This window comes from Geospiza fortis, unplaced genomic scaffold, assembly GCF_000277835.1.
Source record: "Geospiza fortis unplaced genomic scaffold, GeoFor_1.0 scaffold1310, whole genome shotgun sequence".
Taxonomy (NCBI): Eukaryota; Metazoa; Chordata; class Aves; order Passeriformes; family Thraupidae; genus Geospiza; species Geospiza fortis.
The window spans coordinates 502671-521344 of NW_005054534.1; the positions used below are offsets into that span (position 1 = coordinate 502671).

Genomic DNA, 18674 nt, shown 5'->3' on the forward strand with positions numbered 1-18674 from the left:
ATGCAGATTAATTACTGGGAATATTACCTTTCACATCTGTAGTAATGGTGCAGCATTTCTGTCTTGCTGGTTTTGAGTTTATATTTGAGCACCTAAGAGATATTTCTTTCCTGGGTGTGGTGAAGAGCTTTCCTAGCCCTTGCCTTCATTATGGGTTGCATTAAGATCAATGCAGAGCTTTAGAAACACAGTCTTTCAGCTAATAGATGTGTGCTTCTAAATTGAAGTAATCAGGAAATGCAAAGTTTTCCTTCTTGTGTTGTGCTACAGTGCCTGTTCATGCCTCTTGTTACTTTCTAATATAAACAGTATTAAATATGGAACTCTTTCGCATGATTATGGAAAATTGCATAGTTACTGTCTTAGTACTCAGAGATTTCAAGGATCCTGATTTTTCATTTATTTCATTTGAACCTTCATTAGGTAGTTCTCTAAAAGCTGAGAGCATTCTTGCCATACACATTGTGAGGGTCGGTGAGGAAGACACAGATTCCAGGACTGAAAACCAGAATTCAAACTCAGAAGCCCTGAATTTGAGTCTAGGTGGAATGTAATTATCCTGTCCCTTTATCTCTCTTGTCTTTCATGTTTGCAATGAGGCATATGGATATGCAGTTCCTTTACAGGTGATTAACAGCAGTTTGACTGGTGGAAAAGGTGCCTGTTTCCTTTATTTACTCTGGAAATGGTACCTGTGTTGCTATTCTTACTCCCTGCTGCCCAGGGAGCATGTCAGAACTGCATATATTCCTTAGGAGGTTTTTAATTACCTCCTTGTTTCAAAAAATGAAATAGTTTTCCTTTCTTCATGCAATTTATTATTCAGAGGATTCTCTTAAGTATGTATGTAGAATTATTTCATGATTCACAGAATGTGCCAGAACCTTAAGTACACTGTAAAAACTGTGTAGTACATCCTTCTCCTCTCTATAATAGTATTTTAAAAATCCACAAATATTTCATAGAAGGTAAGGTCAGGAAGAAAGCCTTTCAGTCTGACAGGTATTTTCCAAGATTGCATGCTGCTCTTGTATCTACTTATGGGAACATTTAAAGTGATGGCACATTTACCTTAAAGTACATTCATCACATGGCTCCTCTTGTTTTCAAAAGGTATGACTGTATGTTTTGATTTCATCTGCAGGATCCTTGCCTTTATGTTTCCAAGGGTTCTACTTTCTACCCCTGAGTTCTCTGAAATGTTTCTGAAGCTATACTTACAAGAAGGGGGTTGCTGTGCTATTTGCATGCTCATAAGCACTCTTTAAGCAGCTTGCCATCATTAAAATTAACCACATAACTTTTCCACTATAAATTATACTGTGACAATTGACTCCACCCCATCATTTTACTGAAACAAAGGAGAGTATATGAACTCTTATATTGTTTCTTGATTCCATTTCTAATGTATATGTAATTCTGTTTGTAAACAAGAAAATGTCCCATTTTTAAATATTGCCATGTGGTAGCAATTGTATGATAATTAAATCTATTATTTTTTTAGCACTAGGGCTGTATTTGGTGTTTTCAACCCACAGCAATTATAGAATTAAATCTTATTTAAAATGAGCCAGAATTGTCAGGTATCTTAGTGAGATTAAATGTTTTACTTTCTTACATAGGTTAGGGTATAGCTTGCTAAGAAGGCGATGTACACAGGACACTAAGGGTTATTATTAGCCCCCAGCATGTCACCTACTGGGATGATTTGGCTTCCACCAATGCAAATATTCCCAAGGAAATGATACATCTCTGCATGACTTCTTTCAGCCTCTGAGGTGACAAGGCTTTGGGTTTCTTAAGGATGGAAAGAAAACAGTTCTTTTGTCAGCTGGCCACTCTGAATACTGCTGATGGAAATTGCCCTTTCTTCCTCTTCCTCTGCCCCTCCCTAACACACGGTTTCCAATCAAAAAATGATTGCGATAACTGGAAATATAAATTGTTGTCAAGATACACTTTTATAGCAAATAAAAGCGTATTTATTTTTATTCTTCTACCAGTATCCTGTGCAGAGGAAATAATTCAACGGGAAATCCTGTTGAAACAACATTTCTGACACATCAGCCTTTGTGTGTCTTACCTCCCTTTTTAAGAGGTTGTTTCTGATTCAGAAGCTTCTCCTTCCTGACAGGTGGTGTGCTCAGAGAGTTCACAGTAGGTAAACTGGAGATAACCTTCAGCAGGGCGGGTTTACAAAGACCATGGGACTTACTTGCCTAGAGAAATTTTGAAGATGCAATGTATTTAATGGCAAGAAAGAAAAGGGTAGAGTGCTTTTTTGTGAGCTGGCAGAGGATCAAGTGTGTATGATGTGAAGGAAAAAAGGAAGGAGATTCTTGCAGCCTGAGAACAGACATCTGGCTGGCAAAAGAAAAGAAATATCATTGGCAGATGAGTACTGTTTTAAACTGGGATAATTTTAGATCAAGAGGGCAAAGTTTTGCTCTCATGCATACAGCTTCACTGGAAGGGATGGGAAAGGTGCATACATATGAGAATACAATGTGGCGCTAAGTGAGAACTGAAGAACATGTATTTTTACATTAGATATTTAGACTTTCATGTTTAGATCACATGGTTTCCATCTGCTGTATGTAGGCATTGCTAAAATGCTGCCAGGAACCAGGCTCTGGTTTGGTGACTTTCATTAAAGGAATCAGTGGTTTCTCTCCAGTTTCAGTGTGGCTGGATTCAAAGTGCAGAAGCCCATTTTCACAGTTTAGCATTAATTAGCACTCTAATGGCAGCCTCAGCAGGCAGGTGAAGGATTAAATGGGCATGAAGACCAAACTATCTCTTTTCCAGTAGTGGCAGTTCCTTCAGAGTAGGGTCGAGACATACCGGGCTAATGTGGGGATGTGTGCATGGCTGCAGTCTGCCTGTTCTGGTTCCAGGTGACTGAAGGACTGTGCTCTGCAGGTCTGTCAGTGTAGCACTCATCCCTGCCCTCTGTTCTCTCCTGCTATTAAAGTGCACACACTCTCCTCACACACGCCCAAACCCTAACAAAAACACCATCAAAAAAAGCCCTTTAATTCTGCTGGATCAGAGAGACACATTCTTGCCCTTCTGAATGAGGGGTGAGAGCTGTTTAGGAGAATTTAAATGAGATCCTTGCCAGCAGTACACAGGAAGGATCGACGCTGTTAGATTAAAAGGCTGAGATGCTGCTGCTCACTTTAGGTTTTGCTGAATCATTTAACAAGGTGCAGAAAGTAGGTAAGCCCTGACTCTTTTTTTTGCTGAAGAGAGCCTCACAGGGTTATATTTGAGAATTGCATGGAGACTGAAAACATAGAAGGAAAATTGTAATAAGTTTCAGTGAACCTGGAAGGCAGGACCCATCCTGGTGTGAGTCAGAGGGTGTAACTCTGGCTTCTCTCCTGAATCTCATTAAGCAGACATATGTACTTTATGTTTATGTATACTGAATATTAAGTATATAATTACAGAAAATTACATGCTCTTTTCATTTTGCTGCTCACACTGAATTTTGAAAAACATTCAAACTTTTAAAATATTTTTAAAATTTTTATTTTTTAAAAGGCTAAATCATGTTCAAATAACATGTAAAAAAATACTATAAAAAGCCTTCACTAGTAACTTAATATTTCTAAAAGCTCTTACTGATAGGAATTCATATATCCATTTGGTAAGAGACAAGCTTCCAGACTTTAGTTATGCAATTGAAATATGAAATGTCTGAGAAGCAGAATGCTAGAAACCAGTGTTAAGTATCTCCCCTCACAGCTCATTTATTCAGTGAAGTTGCTTGGCTTCAGTGTAATTTAAATGGTCAGGTCTGCTCCTTAGGACTCTATGCCTCTTTGTTAAAGTTCAAATAATGAGATACTTTCATGTACTTTGTTTTGAGATAATCCCATTTTTATGAATGAGTTTTAAAAAACTCTTAGTAGAAAATAGTTTTCCTTTACTAAAAAATCCCTTTTCTCCTGATGTCTGCTCCATTCAGCATCTTAATTGACAAGAAGGAGTATATACATAAAATGGTAGAGAATCCAGCTGTAGGAGGATATTTTTGAAACCATCACTTCCTGCCTAATTTGACCCCGACTGAACAGTGGGGTTTTGTGTGCTGGGCTGCAGCACAGGCTGGCTGTGCACGGCTGCTGGGTTTCCCTGAAAGAGGAGCTGAGAGCTGTGAACTCCAGACCTCTGTGCACTGTCAGAAGCTCTTACTGTGCCAATGTAATCTTTTAATAGACATGCTTGCCAGAATGACTTTTTCCTTCAAAGATAGAATGAGAAAGCACAGTTGTCATTTAAATTGCCTCTGTCTTTTGTAGTAGTTGGTAGCGTTCTGTTGACCAGGGTTGGATAATTTAAAAGCTGTTTAACAAAATAACATGCTTGTCTGTGTGAAATATATACAGTGCTGAGAGACTGGGAGAAAAGTCTCCCTTGACAGAGTTCATGGGATTCTTTAGAAACTGCAGGATGCTGAGACATGTCTGAGGAATTACAAAAGCTTTGAGGCGCCCATGTTGAGCATTTGCATGATTTTCAGATGGCAAAGTGTGTTCAGCTGTCTTTGCGCACCCTCCCGTGTGTGCGTGTGTGCACTTCAGTGGAGAGGGAGAGGATTCTCAGCACAGTTTTCATTGGGCTTTGCATTTGTTAAACATATATTATTGAAATGCTGCCCAGGACACATCACTTCATCTCGTGTAGAACTTAAATCATCATGTTGCATGATATGGTAAAATAAAAGAGATTGTGAAAGAGACAACTGTAAACATTCTGTTTGAAAAGATGTGCTCTTTTCAAAAGACCTTTCTGTTACAGCCAAATAACACAAGAAGCAATATTTCCTTGCTCACAGAGATATATATAGCTATTTCTGCAGAGATTTGTTTTGGATTCTCAGTTCTTCCAGTATCTTCATTCTTTGAAATAATTTTATACTTCCATGTTGACTTTCTCTGTGCTTTAAGTTTTAATCAAAGGTTCCTTGCTTCTGATGTCGAGTACTGATGTTAGCCTGTTTACATTCCACTGTTTTCCCTCTGTATTCGATGAACATTCAAATGTGGTGGTGCTTTTTTGCTTTTATCTACCAAACTTAGCACACTCTCTTATTATTGACAGCTCAAAAACATGGTATGCTAGTGGGCAGGATGCTGTGAATTATTAACTTTTCTTTGCGCTTTGACAAATTTAGGTTATCTTTGTAAAGAGAAATCGTTTTTCTGAAGAAACCAAGACAGTGAAATGGTAAATAAGGCTTTGCAAACTTAAATTAAAATTTTTTAGCCAGATTTGAATTTACCACATTTCCAAAACATGATTCTGAAGTACGGTTCTTGTACAGGACTTGTACTTTTCATTTCATAGATTAAAATACCAGAGGAGAAATTTTGATTGTGATTTTTCCTTTCAGTTTGTCTTTCCTATATGGATTGATCAATAAAGAATTAAAGAATGAATATTGCCACTTAGCATCCTCTCTACCTTTTTTTTAGAAATGCGATTTCACAAAAGCAGTTTATTTGCTCCTTTCAATAAAGAGCCTGCACTCAACTAAGTTGTGAGCAGATAAAATGTGCAGGAAACATATGTTTGCCAGGAAGCTTTTCTATAATCAAAACGGTCAGCAGGACAGAAACAATGTTTTTTTTTCTCATTAGGTGTTAATCTTCTTCCATTACAAAGAAAAAATAAATTAAAAATTGGCATACAGCACTGATTAATATACTCAAGCATGAGTGAATCGGAGACAGCATATGTTGCATTGGGTAATAGACGCTTATTTGAGTTAATGTTTAGGTTGTGCTGGAAGTCCCAGCCCAGGCACCAAAAGGCCTTTGCAATCGGGGAGCATTTTGGGTGGCAGACAGCAGGAGCAGTGTCATCCAGGGCACAGTTTGCCTCGAAGCAATCAGCAAGAAGAGGAGGAATGTTGATTTCGGCTGCCGGAGGACAGCCAAACAAAGTAGGTTTGTTCCAGGTTCGGTAAGGCAAGCAGCAGGTTTAATGCAGCTTGGTTAAGAAAATACAGTGTTGGGAATACTCCTGCGGAATTGCATTGGAGATACAAAGTTACTGGTGACAATAGTGATTATTGACAGAGCCGCATACTTAGGTCTAAAAAACTCTGGAAGGATGCTGAAGCATTCAGATGCTGGTTGTTCACACTTCCATCCTGTGGCAGTGCATCTGTTTATCAGGAATTATCTCCTGAATGTAAATGAATTTCAGTCCTAAGTCATTGCACCTGTTGCCAAGAGGTATTTATTCCAATCACTTGCCTGAAGCACAGGGAGTTATTGCTTGACGTTTTATAGCTCCAAAAAAAAAGCTGTCGTTTCAAAATCATTTGTTCAGAGAGGAGAAAATGGAGCAAAACAGTTCATTTTACCCTAAGCACTGCTATTTGGCAGTATTCACATTTGCACGGCACAAAGCTGCAATATTGATTTTTTGCTTACAGGGCCTCCCACAAGTTCTTTCTTCGATTGTCAGGATTGCAAGATGGATTGAATTACACTTTGCTTGTTGATATACTTATTTTTTCTTTGGTGATAGGAAAAAATTACAAATAAAGCTTCAGCATAAAGATCATAGCAGCTCCGCTAGTGGACTTTGAATTTATTTATTTTATTTAGTTAAAATTCTTTCTGCACCACAGAGATTTCTTAGAGCAGCATTCCCACCTAACACACACTGCATTGTTTTGCTTTATTGCTTGCTGCTTTTGCAATGTAACACCTACGTTGCAATTTCAGGTGTGTCCTCTGTTGCCTGCAAAGTGATCTAACCTTGCTCTAATATTTTTAATGTTTGTCCTGATACAGAACTTCTTGTGGATGCCTGCAGGGGGAAAAACTGCAGGATAAAACACATTCATAGTCATTATAGCAGTTGCCATAGATGATGAAGTAAGATTTGCAGGCTGCTGATTTCTCTGTAGCATAACTGCAGAAGTCTTGTGTTTGAACTCAGAGTATTTCCTAGCAGAAGGGGGGCTTGTGCTGCAGGATCCACAGCAGGGGTTAGTGCTGGTCCCAGGGAGCTGTGCATGGCTTTGTCAGCCCTGGCCCCATAGGTGTCCTGAGCTGCTGCTGCACACGAAGCCACTCACACCTCAGCAGCTGTACCCATGCCCCTTCCCTCCTGTCCTGGTGCATACACCTCTTTGGACAGCTGTAGGTGCAGTTCCCCTTCTTGCTGATGGAAATTCAAATAGTGTGAGAGGGGTGCACTCCCCCAGCCAGGCCATGGTGGTGCTGCAGGCCATGGAATGCCAGCTGAGTGCAGGAGATACAGGCACCATTGCTGCCAGCACGAGGGATGGGCTTCCTGGGGATGGCATTAGATTTGACAGGAGTAGTAGGATGTAGGAATGGCAGTGACTAGCAGCATTATATTTGGTCCCACCATGGCTGTTGTGATGGTAATTAATTAAAGGAGTTGCTCTATTCAGGTGGGGTGGGGACTCTGCATGTGCCCCTCCCCGAGCTGTGAGTGACTTCTGTCTTCATTGTATTATTTGCTGCACGGGAGGAACATGCAGGACATTAATGGGATGGATTTGTGTTTTAGCTCTTTCCAGGTCTCAGCCCATGACACCTCAGCAAGCCTGAAATCATGGTGTTTGTTACTGCTCATGATATGTGCAGCCACACTGAGGGCCAGGAGTGAATCTGAGGTGGAACTTGATGATTTCCACTGCACTGAATCTTTCCCTTGTTAACAAATACTGAAGCATACTGGCCCAGTAACAGTACTGGTTTCCTGTAGGATATAGTTCCACAGAATATAAAGGCAGACCTGGCCACTGGGCTCTGGCCAACTCTTCTCCTTGTGGCTGGGCAAGTTCATGCCAGGGAGCCACATCCTTATACTCGCATGATCGTTAGAAAAAACTCTTGCTGTCTTAACAGATAATCATCTGCATATAGTAGGAGTTTTAATACACAGAATTCAATAGAAAAAATGATAGCCTCTGGTTCATGGGAAAATTTACTATCAAGGGGTTATCTCAAGTTGTTCTTGATTTTTTAGGTGCTTTCTTCCTTGCTTCTTCCAGTGCATCATACTTTTTAAGAAAAGTTTATTTTCTTCGATTTTGAAAACCCACAGAGCTCCAACTTTCCATACTTAGCAGCTATTTCTCTTTGCTGTCACAACTGGTCTCCAAGAGCCTGCACAGAAATATTAATGGCCTTGTGTTACTGTATTATGAAGGCATTTTTAAAAAATAGGAAGTTCTCCTGAAAATTTGGGATTTAATATTTTAAAGAAATAGATTTCTAACACTGCCATATTGCCCAGCTTGTTTACCCAAAGTCACACAATTTTGTAAGAAACAGAAATACTGTTTAATAATAATCCATCAGTAACTGTATACAAGAAACTGTAGTATACAGATAGTTTTATTCTGATGTAATATATTCTTTTGTGTTAAAAAATGTCTCTAAAAGACTAAGCATCTGGATGAATAGCTGAACCTTGTTCTGTTTTTAAAGTATTTTATACTGCTTCATTGGAGAAGTTACTTATTTTTAGGGATTCTATTAAGCAGAAAAAAGCATGTTAAAAATTAAAATTAAATGTATTATTTTTGTGAGAAATGGGGAGGTTTAATACAGTACACATCTGCGATTTTTGGTAGTGCTAATTTCTGTATTTGTTTCAAAATCCTATCTGTATGTAGTTAAGTTTATGTAAAAGACACAGTAAGGAGCACTGGAGTTCAACTAGGTGAAGTGTCAGCATGTATATTTGGATCATGTCCATGCTGAGGTCACAAAATAGCTAAGCAAAAGTAACCAGCTCTTCCTGAAGAAAGGGAGACACAAAGCAAAAAAGACTAATGAAGTTGGAAGTTGGAACTACAGCTTTGGGCTTTTTTGTGGTTGTATTGTTTTCTTTTTTAAAATCACTTCTGCAAATCCTGCCTGCTCTGCTGCTTCCTGCTTCCAGACACAGCCTGTCTGACTGTGCCCAAGGACTGGAGACAGAAGCTGAGAGAAAAGAGGTGGAAACTGGAACGTGCAGTGTAGCCATGCAGACAGGCACCACTGTCTGCCCTGCCCAGGATTAGAAGCAGTGAAAGGGAATTTCCTCTTTTCCCAGATTAAGAACATAGCAGCCATGGTGTAGGGATGTGACAGTTCCATGAAAGACGCCTCACTTAACATGGTACCAGGTCAAACTGTGTGAAGTTGCACTTTAGCACACGAGAGTTGGTGCTTAGGTGGCAGAAAAGGAATAGTCCAATTCACTGTGTCCATTAGGCTCAGCCCCATTTTGTCCTTGTTTTTTTTTTCCCAAGGTTTCAGCCGAGCAGCGCTCCCGTTTGGTTTGGTGAGGAGGGAGCTCTCCTGCGAAGGCTACTCCATCGACCTGCGGTGTCCCGGCAGCGATGTCATCATGATAGAAAGCGCCAACTACGGACGGACAGACGACAAGATCTGTGATGCTGACCCCTTCCAGATGGAGAACACAGAATGCTTCCTTCCAGACGCCTACAAAATTATGACACAAAGGTAAAAATATACATGTCATGGTATGTATACTAACATGGTATGTAGACTAACGAGGAAAAATGTCTGTGTTAATACAGAGAGAGGAATATGCTGCAAAAAATGTTGTGATTGCCACTTTGCTGTTCAGGTAGTATTGTTTCTATCTAATAATATTTAAGGCAAATAGAAACTACCCATTGCAATTAGAGGTTTTGGGGTTTTTAAATTCTGTAAACAAGCGTTAAAAAGCAGAAAGATAACTTGAAGGAGAATGAAACAATTCAGTTATTTGGAGATTCCCTATCTCCTTGTCTTTCAGGGGGTCAAATAGCCCTGAGAATTTTTCCAAATGGCTGCTGTATTTTTCAAGAAATGCAGTAAATCCCTGCCGTAGTTCTTAATAGTAGTTCTCTCCAATGGAAAATGTCAGAATGATTGCATGCCAGGATGATTATATGTCATTATACATGTGTGTACGAGCATACAGGTGCATATAAGCACAAGCTGGTGACAGCACTTGACATTCAGAGAAGACAGAAGAACCAACCAAGAATCATAAAGCCATTTAGGTTGAAAAAGACTTTTAAGTTCATTAAATCCAACCATTACCCTTGTGCTGCCAATTCCACCTCTTAATCATGTCCCCAGCTGCCAATAAAAGTATTTTTATTACAAAAGGTGCATGAGAGCTCAGATTCACAGAAAGTCCTGTGCTAAAGGCTGTGTATGGGCAGCAGCCACCTACTACTGACAGTTGTGGAAATGTCAGCACAAATAAGTCACTGGCATTGCTACTGGCTTAAACTAAAAGCCTGAATGTGTTCAGGATTGGTTGGAAGTTTTCCTCCCAGTGCCTTTTTCCTAAGGTGAGGAATCTGAACAAAAAGGGGATGGGAATAACCTGGAAGCTTTCTGGTGCCTGTACACAGATGTGTCAAATGAAATATGCAAGTTGTACTGCCTTCTGTGCTCCATGTCCTCTGTTCTGTTTGAACACGGTAACACTTAGTCCCGTAGTCACCTCTTAAAAATAGGCTTCCATTTTGATTTACTGATTCACTTAAGTTGTCATGAGTGTGACTCTTAAAATTTTTTATCATTTTTATATGAATATGCAGATATTTTTTATTTCTGTAGTCAAATATTTGGGCTGGATCTCAGACTTCAATTTCAAATGCTGTAGGTAAATTGAGGATATGAGGTCTTTTATTTCTTGTTCTGTGTTGAACCTGCGGCTTGTTTTGTGATCAGTAAGGGAAAGGCTCCATCACTACACTGTTAAAAAGGTAATATAACTTCTTTAAATCATGTTTGAATTATCTTCTTGTGGTTCGAGTTCGTAGTTGTTAATTAGATCAAGCCAGATTTCCATCGAGACTGCAGCAGCAGTGTCATCATCCTCTAATCTGTCGACTCCCTTTGAAACCACCTTCAATTGCTTTTGTAAATGTAGTGCCGCTCTGTAGACTTCCTTGTTGTGTAAAATGCATGTTGTGTTTTGATCAAAGTCTTCCTTATGTTCACTGCAAATATACAGATTAGGGTAGTCAGAGACAAATATAGAGGCACAGTCTTGCTTGAAGTGACATCAGACTGTTACTGAAAAGCTGAAATTTCAATCTTTCCTTTTCAGTTAATCAGTTGTACAAATATGATAGCAAAGTGTATTTTTGAACTTCCCCCATCTTTTACTCTTATGCTGTGTTCAACATTAAAATAAAATTGTGATCACATGGAGTACATTGGTTCAGATTATGCTCAAAGAGTTTTCCATTTTTGTTCTCTTTTTTTTTGTCTGAACAAATGGCAAAGATCATTTGACACTTTGCTTTCTATTTTTGTCTGACATTTATAGCAATTTGGAAGTTTGCTTTCATAGTTTTCTTTCTTAGATCCTGTCATTAAGTAGAAAAGATGTCTCTTGTCTTGCTTAATTTTTTCCAAAATTGCTCAATTTGTGCTATATTGCAAGCATAGAGGAATGTTGCAAATTTCTCATGAAATATTAACAGTTCTTGTACCTCATCTATTTATAACTGCATCAGTGATTGTAATTTTTTGTTGTCTCAGGCAAATTGTTGTTTGGTACTCAGCACATGTCCTTGATCTGATATATAAAAGTAACACTTCAGCTGTATTTTGATGGCAACAATTGCATAGAAAAATCTAACCTGAAGGACTATCAGGTTCATTTGTTTTCCTTATTATTTAATTGGTTAGAACTTTTGATGACAGTAAAATCTTCTCTACTTTTAGAAATAAGCAGCAATAGTTTCTATATTTCTACTTAAAATCTCGCAGTGTTTACTTTTACGGACCTGTTTTTATCACTTCAGTCAACTGTGCTACCACTGCATTTGACCACTCAATTCAGTTTAGATGTACAGTTAAATGTAGTTATGCAGCAATTAAGTGCTCATTATTCATTTGCAACATTAATCCAGAGCTTTTGTGCAGCAACTACATTTTCTGCAATTACAAGGTGAAAACACTGGCTTAATGAGATCAATACTGTGAAATCTGAAGACTGAAAAATAAGATGAGGTTTCCAGTTTAACACAAAGCCATGTAATCACGTGCCCTGCTCCCCTTCCAGAGAATTTGAGATAGCAGCACACAGACCTTGCCAGTGTCCACTGATGCATCAGCTCCTCTTTCTCAGAACAAGCTGCTACTTAATCTTTTCTACCTCACCCTATTCTTTCTTTTCAGCAGTTCTCAAAAGATTTTTAAGTTAATGCGTTCCTAGGAAGCCTGACTAGAACACTAATGACTTCATTGCTTTGCTTTTACCTCTGTAAAATGGTTATTAAATTTTTAGTCCCTGATTGAAATTACATCCCAATTATTCCAGAATAAAGTCTTTCAGATGTATTTAGATTCTATGTAAACTTCAGACTGGCATGGTTGAAATTAAAGCTTTGAAGAAAGAGACTAGACCTTTAGAAAATCCTTCTCCTCTTTCACACTTTTCTGATAATTAACCCCAGCGTTTGCATACCATCAAGTTTGAGAGATTCTACCACATGCTGTAGTTCAGTACAGAAATAAGCTAATTTCTGGAATATTTGGTGAGCAAGTAGCATAAGTGAGTGGCAGAGGACCCATGTTTCAGGCACGTTTTATTTCTTAAAATAGTCCAACTCCTCTGTGCTCTGCTGTCCTTTAGCAGGGACAGGTCTCCCGTTTCCTTTTCATTTAAAAAGAAATTAAATGAACAGGGAAGCAGAAGATGCAAAGCAGCCTGAGGAAATTGCTCTAGTTGCTTGCTCATAAAGTGCATTTGTGTGGCTGTAGCAGAAATTGTCATGAAACTTTGAAGCTGATAAGGCTAATGCTGCTTTTTATAGGCACGGCAGAGATTTGAAAATTAACAGCATAAAATTTACTTATGACCTTCTATTATCCATTTCTGTGGCAAGCGGATTGCAGGTGGATCTTGTGAGTTCTGTTCAAACCGCCTGGGTGTTTATGAACATTTTCTGTCTCCAGTGTCTCCTATGGTCTGGACCATAGGTAAAAGAATAACAGATATTTAATAGATATTTCTTAAATAGATGTATTTAATAGATATATTTCTATTCTTTAATAGATATATACTTAAAATATATTTCAAATCAAAGGTCTCTTATGTATGTAATATTATAGTGGAATAATAAGATGCTAAGATGGATTGTTGCATGCTGGGATTATTCTTTTTGGATTACAATTAGGAGTTGTTTAGTAGGAATAATTTTTCCTCGTCCTAAATTTTTTGTTTAGGAGAAGTTCAGAGTTATTTGTTTTCACAAGCGGATAATGGTCTTTGTGATTCCAGGACAGTGCAATTAGATTTTTTTTTTAATTGACTATGTATTTAAATATATACTTGGATGGTGTGGCAGATAATAATTTGGAATTATATCATTTTAAATCTTGATAAACCCCATATTTAAAAAATGGCGGGTCTGTTCCAATCTGCACACCTTATTTTTTAAGCAATTGTAATTATTACTATTGTTGGGGCTAGTAGAAAATTAGTATTTTGTATTTAAAGAAAATTAAGCCTATTCACTTGGAATCTATGAAATCATTCACATAGATGAAAAATTCAAACATTTACTTTTGACAGCCAAATTAATATCAAGTTCAGAAGGAAAACACTTTTCCCCTTGTAATACAGGCTAAAATACCTTGAACTTTTGAATAGGAACTGTATGTTCTCTGATCTGATACCAAGAGTACTGTTGTGAATACTGAAAAGAAGAAAATTCAAAATGTTTAGACTTCTTTTGCAGACCATGTAAACATCTACATTAAAAAAGTAGTCTCACGTTGGGATATTCAGTTTATTTTGGATTAATTTTTGATCTGCAACAGAAAGGCAGTTACATCAGTTCTGCACTGAAATAGCCTTTAAATTCTATTTTCAGCTACCATTTATACTATAATTGTGGCTTTTGTGTACTTTACATCTTTGCTAGCATGTTTAATCAGTATAATTTTGCTTTCTAAATATGCACAAACAAGGCAAACCTCATTTTCCATATGTAAGCTTAAACATAAAAATATGTCGGGTATAATAGATGAACTTAGGCAACTGTAATTTTTTTAGATACTCTTCCCTTTTAAAACATTACTGCAGGAAAGTAGAAGGATTGAAAGAGGAATAAATCCTCTTCAGCAGTGTTTGTTTTTTTCTGTTGCATCTATCCTGTCCTATCTATAGCACAGGCAACACATGTACCTTCAATTACCATGTCCATCATGACACCAGTGAGGAGTTCACGCCTGGGTTTTTGTTACCATGAACTTTTCTCCCATGGCAATGCTCTTAACCTGTTCTGTCCATCATCTCTCTGCAGACAGCTGCACTTCAGCAGAGGGTTTTTACAACATGAACAGCATGCCCCTGCCCTGCTGAGTGACCAAGGCAAAGCTGAAGGAAGCAGCACATCCATTCCTTCTCCCAGGATTTCTTGATGTATCCCATGGGAGATCGGAAGACTGGAGGTGTTCATTCTTTTCCATCTATTTACACGTCCAAGAAATAGGTCATTTTGAAAACTCCTATATGTAAAGGAGTGAGACATTTTTGAAAGAAAACAAAATGAGTTCTATTTCGAAGGAGACTCATCTCTCAAGCCCTCTTTCCTGTTCCTGCTTGTCAGGTCTGCAGAGAAAGCACTGTCACACCGTATTAGTGTCCTTTCAAATGAAAACAAGTTTGGTCTGTTCTGTAATGTGAGTGGATAAAGCAAATCTTCCACTGGACTCCAAGCTTGGGTGAAATCTATAACTGATGAATCTCATTCATTGTAGCAAAAAGGTGTAATCAAAAGGAAACTTGGCACAGGGTGCTTTGCTAATAGAATGCAGAGCATGCTGTGGGTCAATGGGAGATCGGAAGACTGGAGGTGTTCATTCTTTTCCATCTATTTACACGTCCAAGAAATAGGTCATTTTGAAAACTCCTATATGTAAAGGAGTGAGACATTTTTGAAAGAAAACAAAATGAGTTCTATTTCGAAGGAGACTCATCTCTCAAGCCCTCTTTCCTGTTCCTGCTTGTCAGGTCTGCAGAGAAAGCACTGTCACACCGTATTAGTGTCCTTTCAAATGAAAACAAGTTTGGTCTGTTCTGTAATGTGAATGGATAAAGCAAATCTTCCACTGGACTCCAAGCTTGGGTGAAATCTATAACTGATGAATCTCATTCATTGTAGCAAAAAGGTGTAATCAAAAGGAAACTTGGCACAGGGTGCTTTGCTAATAGAATGCAGAGCATGCTGTGGGTCACTGCAGACCTCAATTCCAGCTTGTGCAAGATTTCCAAAGAAGCATTTCAGAGCCTCTTTCAAAAACAGCTCCTTCAGCCAAGGCCCAGGGTTGATTCAGTGTTTAAACTGCAGCACACTTCAGATTGGTATTTCTTGGTGGTATGACTTAAAGCCTTTTTCATGGGCTGGATTTCGTCCTTTGCCATTTGGAGCTGCCTGTAATTGAGTCAGTGGCACACTGCACTTCGGGGGTCTGCCAGGCTTAGGCAAGGGCTCTGCTGACCCCTGCTGCTATCCTTGCTTTTTCCCTTGCTTTTCCTTCTGCAGCCAAAGGTTGCATCTCTTTGCTAAAGATACTATCTGGTGAAAAGTGTTTTCGAATAAGAGGTACAGCTTGCCTTTTTCTGCTTTCTGCATGTCTTTTTCCTTTTTATGTCAGAGAAATCCCAGTGCTGATGACAGGGTACACAGGCTGTTGTGCATCGGGTACGTTCTTGGAATTTACACACATCGGAAGTTCTGTCGTACTGATGCTGATCTCACAAACGACGACCTTTTGCTCTGGCATGCCAGTGCTTTCTGATCCAGCTTGCTTACAACTGCTTCACAAAACATTTACCATACAACATCATCAACATTAGACGTTTTTTTCTTAAGCACCCTTTTAAAACTAAGACTTCTATTAATCTGAAGTAGATCTTAGTACAGCAGTCAACCCTGTGACTATTTTGATGTAGCAGAAGCTTAACGTGCTCTTTATTGTGAAACTAAGCTTTTCACGATACCAAGCTGTGGCCAGATTGATTTTTGTTTTGCATTCTATGTGTTAGTCACAGACTTAGTTATGACTCAAATACGAAGAAAAAAGCAGAAATATGTGTAGTGTGTTTTCATGAGCAAGGTATAATCACAGAGCCTAGAAGGTTCCTGAAACACACCACAGTCAGTGATGTTATTACAGCAGAAAACAGTAATACCCGTAACTGAGAAGAACCTTTTCTGGCATTGTGTATTTTCAGTATCATTAATTCTTAATATGAAAGTAGTAGGTCTAGTTTTATTCATTAAAAATGGGGGGATTTGTTAATGGGGTTGTTCTATCATGGCATTACTTAGTAAATGAAATAAAAATTCTCATATTACAAGGTTCTTAGCAGTCAGGTGAGGGGAAATAGCTGTCAGTGGTACTTGATCATCATTTTGCAGTGTGTTCTATTTTAATTTCCTGCAGAAGAGATTTTACTACGCACATGCAAACACATAACACAGGGGCGCGTGGCTGTAGTCACAACATTGGACAGGCTACAAAGGAAACAACAAAAGGATCATTCATACCAACTAATTACATTTAAAATTTAGATTTAGTTTGCTTCAAAAATATGGGATTCATTATTTTACTAGGGTGTAGCTTGATATTCTATTTAGCGTTTTCATATCTTATATTCAAGTAGTTTTCTTCCTTTATTATTGGCAAAACCACAATCAAATTCTTCTTAAGTCAGCGTATCTCTTATCTGGCAGGATCATATATACACACTCATCAGTCTTTCCTTGCTATTCATGGGGTGAAAATAAATGTAACTAACTGTACATATACATACGTAAAATTTTAAGTATTATATGCTGTTGCTTGTGTATTTGAGCTTCATATAAAATACGTGCTTCAGCCTGTGATTTTCTTGTGGTTTTTTTCTGCTTGCTGAAATGGGCTTTACTAGGTGTGCACACTGTTTAGCCCAGTTAATCACGTACTATATGTTTTGGGTATGTAATTGCCTCTCTTAGTAATTTGCTAATTTTTAGAGAGCTTGACTGAGACAACATTGCTTAACCTTCAGCACCTTTCAGTTGAATTTTGCGTCCTCTTGAATGAGTTTGCATGAATTTTGCATGTTTTTCATATTTCTAGTCTAGCCAATATAAGTTCCTGGTTCAGTTGCAGTCAGAACTTTATTATTAAAAAGTTCTAATTTACTTATATATTGCTGCACCAAATTTAGTTCATATAGAATAATAATGTAATAGTTGAAGCCTATTTATTCCTCCCACCCCAATAAAACCTCTATAATACTTAGCCAAAACAGCTACATTATCTGATAAGTTGATTTAGGACTTTATACATGTGTTCATATAGCCATTTATCTCAACCCTTTCTGAGGAGACCTTTATTAAGCTGTGATGACTGCTGAATATGAAATGTAACCAAGATTATTTTTTTATTCAAATATAATTTAAATATTCATCAAAGAGGAGTTATGCTTGAAACTGACAGAGACTATTAACATCAAAAAATATAATTAACTGCACTGGGTATCATGAAGCAGAGTTAGCCAAATAGCCGAGAGGTCTAATTGCACTAGAGTCTGAGAAGCAATCGTTTTATTTTATACTTTTGCTGTGGAATTAATAGTGATGTGGTTTCCTACGCGAGGCAATTAAAAGCTGCCTGTTAAGGTTCATTGCACTATAGGAAATCTGTTGAATATCACTTAGTAAACAGAACTGACATGGAAAACGTACATGAAGATGGGCAGAGCAGGGTATAGATCATAAATTAGGACAGATTAATATGAATTAAATATATGTAAGTAAATTATGAGTACTTTCTAGTGTTAAAAGTCAGCAGTAGCCATGAAAGTGAAAAGTTTTCATTAGTAACACAAAGGAAATGGAATTTAAAAATTATTACAGTGAAGATGTTTAATTCAGAGGAAAGAAATAGAAGAGTAACATGGGTTTAAAAATTAAAAACTATCTACAGAGTAGTAGAGAAATTAGCAGATCTCATATTCTGTAAATGTCTTTCTGCCACAGAATAATCTCCTACTTACAATAAAAAGAACCTTCTGACCTTTGTGGCTCAATTAAGCTTTTAGTTGTATTCAACAAGAAAAGTCTTCTTTATTGAATCCCTTAGATTTTGCCTGTGCCCAGAGTATACATTCTAAAAAGGCATGGCCATATTTGTGGTATTTTGACATTAATGAGGTTGCTGAAATGGAAGAGTTTAAGGATCAAAGATACAAGCAATGGTGCTATTTTACAGCATTTCTTTTTTTTCCTCTCTAATAATAAAATTGCGATTTAATTGCTTAATAAATGGGCCATGATTACTGAAAGACATAGATAATTTCCCTCTTCCCATTTTATCTTCTCCATATTGCAGAACAATAATTAGCAAAAATACTACTACCACAAATGAAAGAAGTTTTTATTTTTTTTCCCTTTGTGTAATAACTGTGAATGAAAGGAGTTTGCACGTGTGTCCTTTAGTCTAGTACGATACTCAGCTTCTATGGCTTTTAGGAAGCAATCTAAACAACTAATGTCATACTACTAAAATAAAATCACACATAGAATTCAACTAGAATTCCTGCTTTATATAAATATTGGCTACCTGTTTCATACATTATTTAGCAGG

General features: G+C 37.8%; 1 protein-coding gene across 1 annotated transcript in view; it reads left to right on the forward strand.

The window, feature by feature from the left end:
* ADGRL2 (adhesion G protein-coupled receptor L2) overlaps positions 1-18674 on the forward strand; it is a 165034-nt gene that overhangs the window by 81339 nt on the left and 65021 nt on the right. The window contains exon 3 of the mRNA XM_031063819.1: positions 9302-9515. Coding sequence (XP_030919679.1) covers positions 9302-9515 — 214 coding nt within the window. The remainder of the gene's footprint in view (positions 1-9301; positions 9516-18674) is intronic.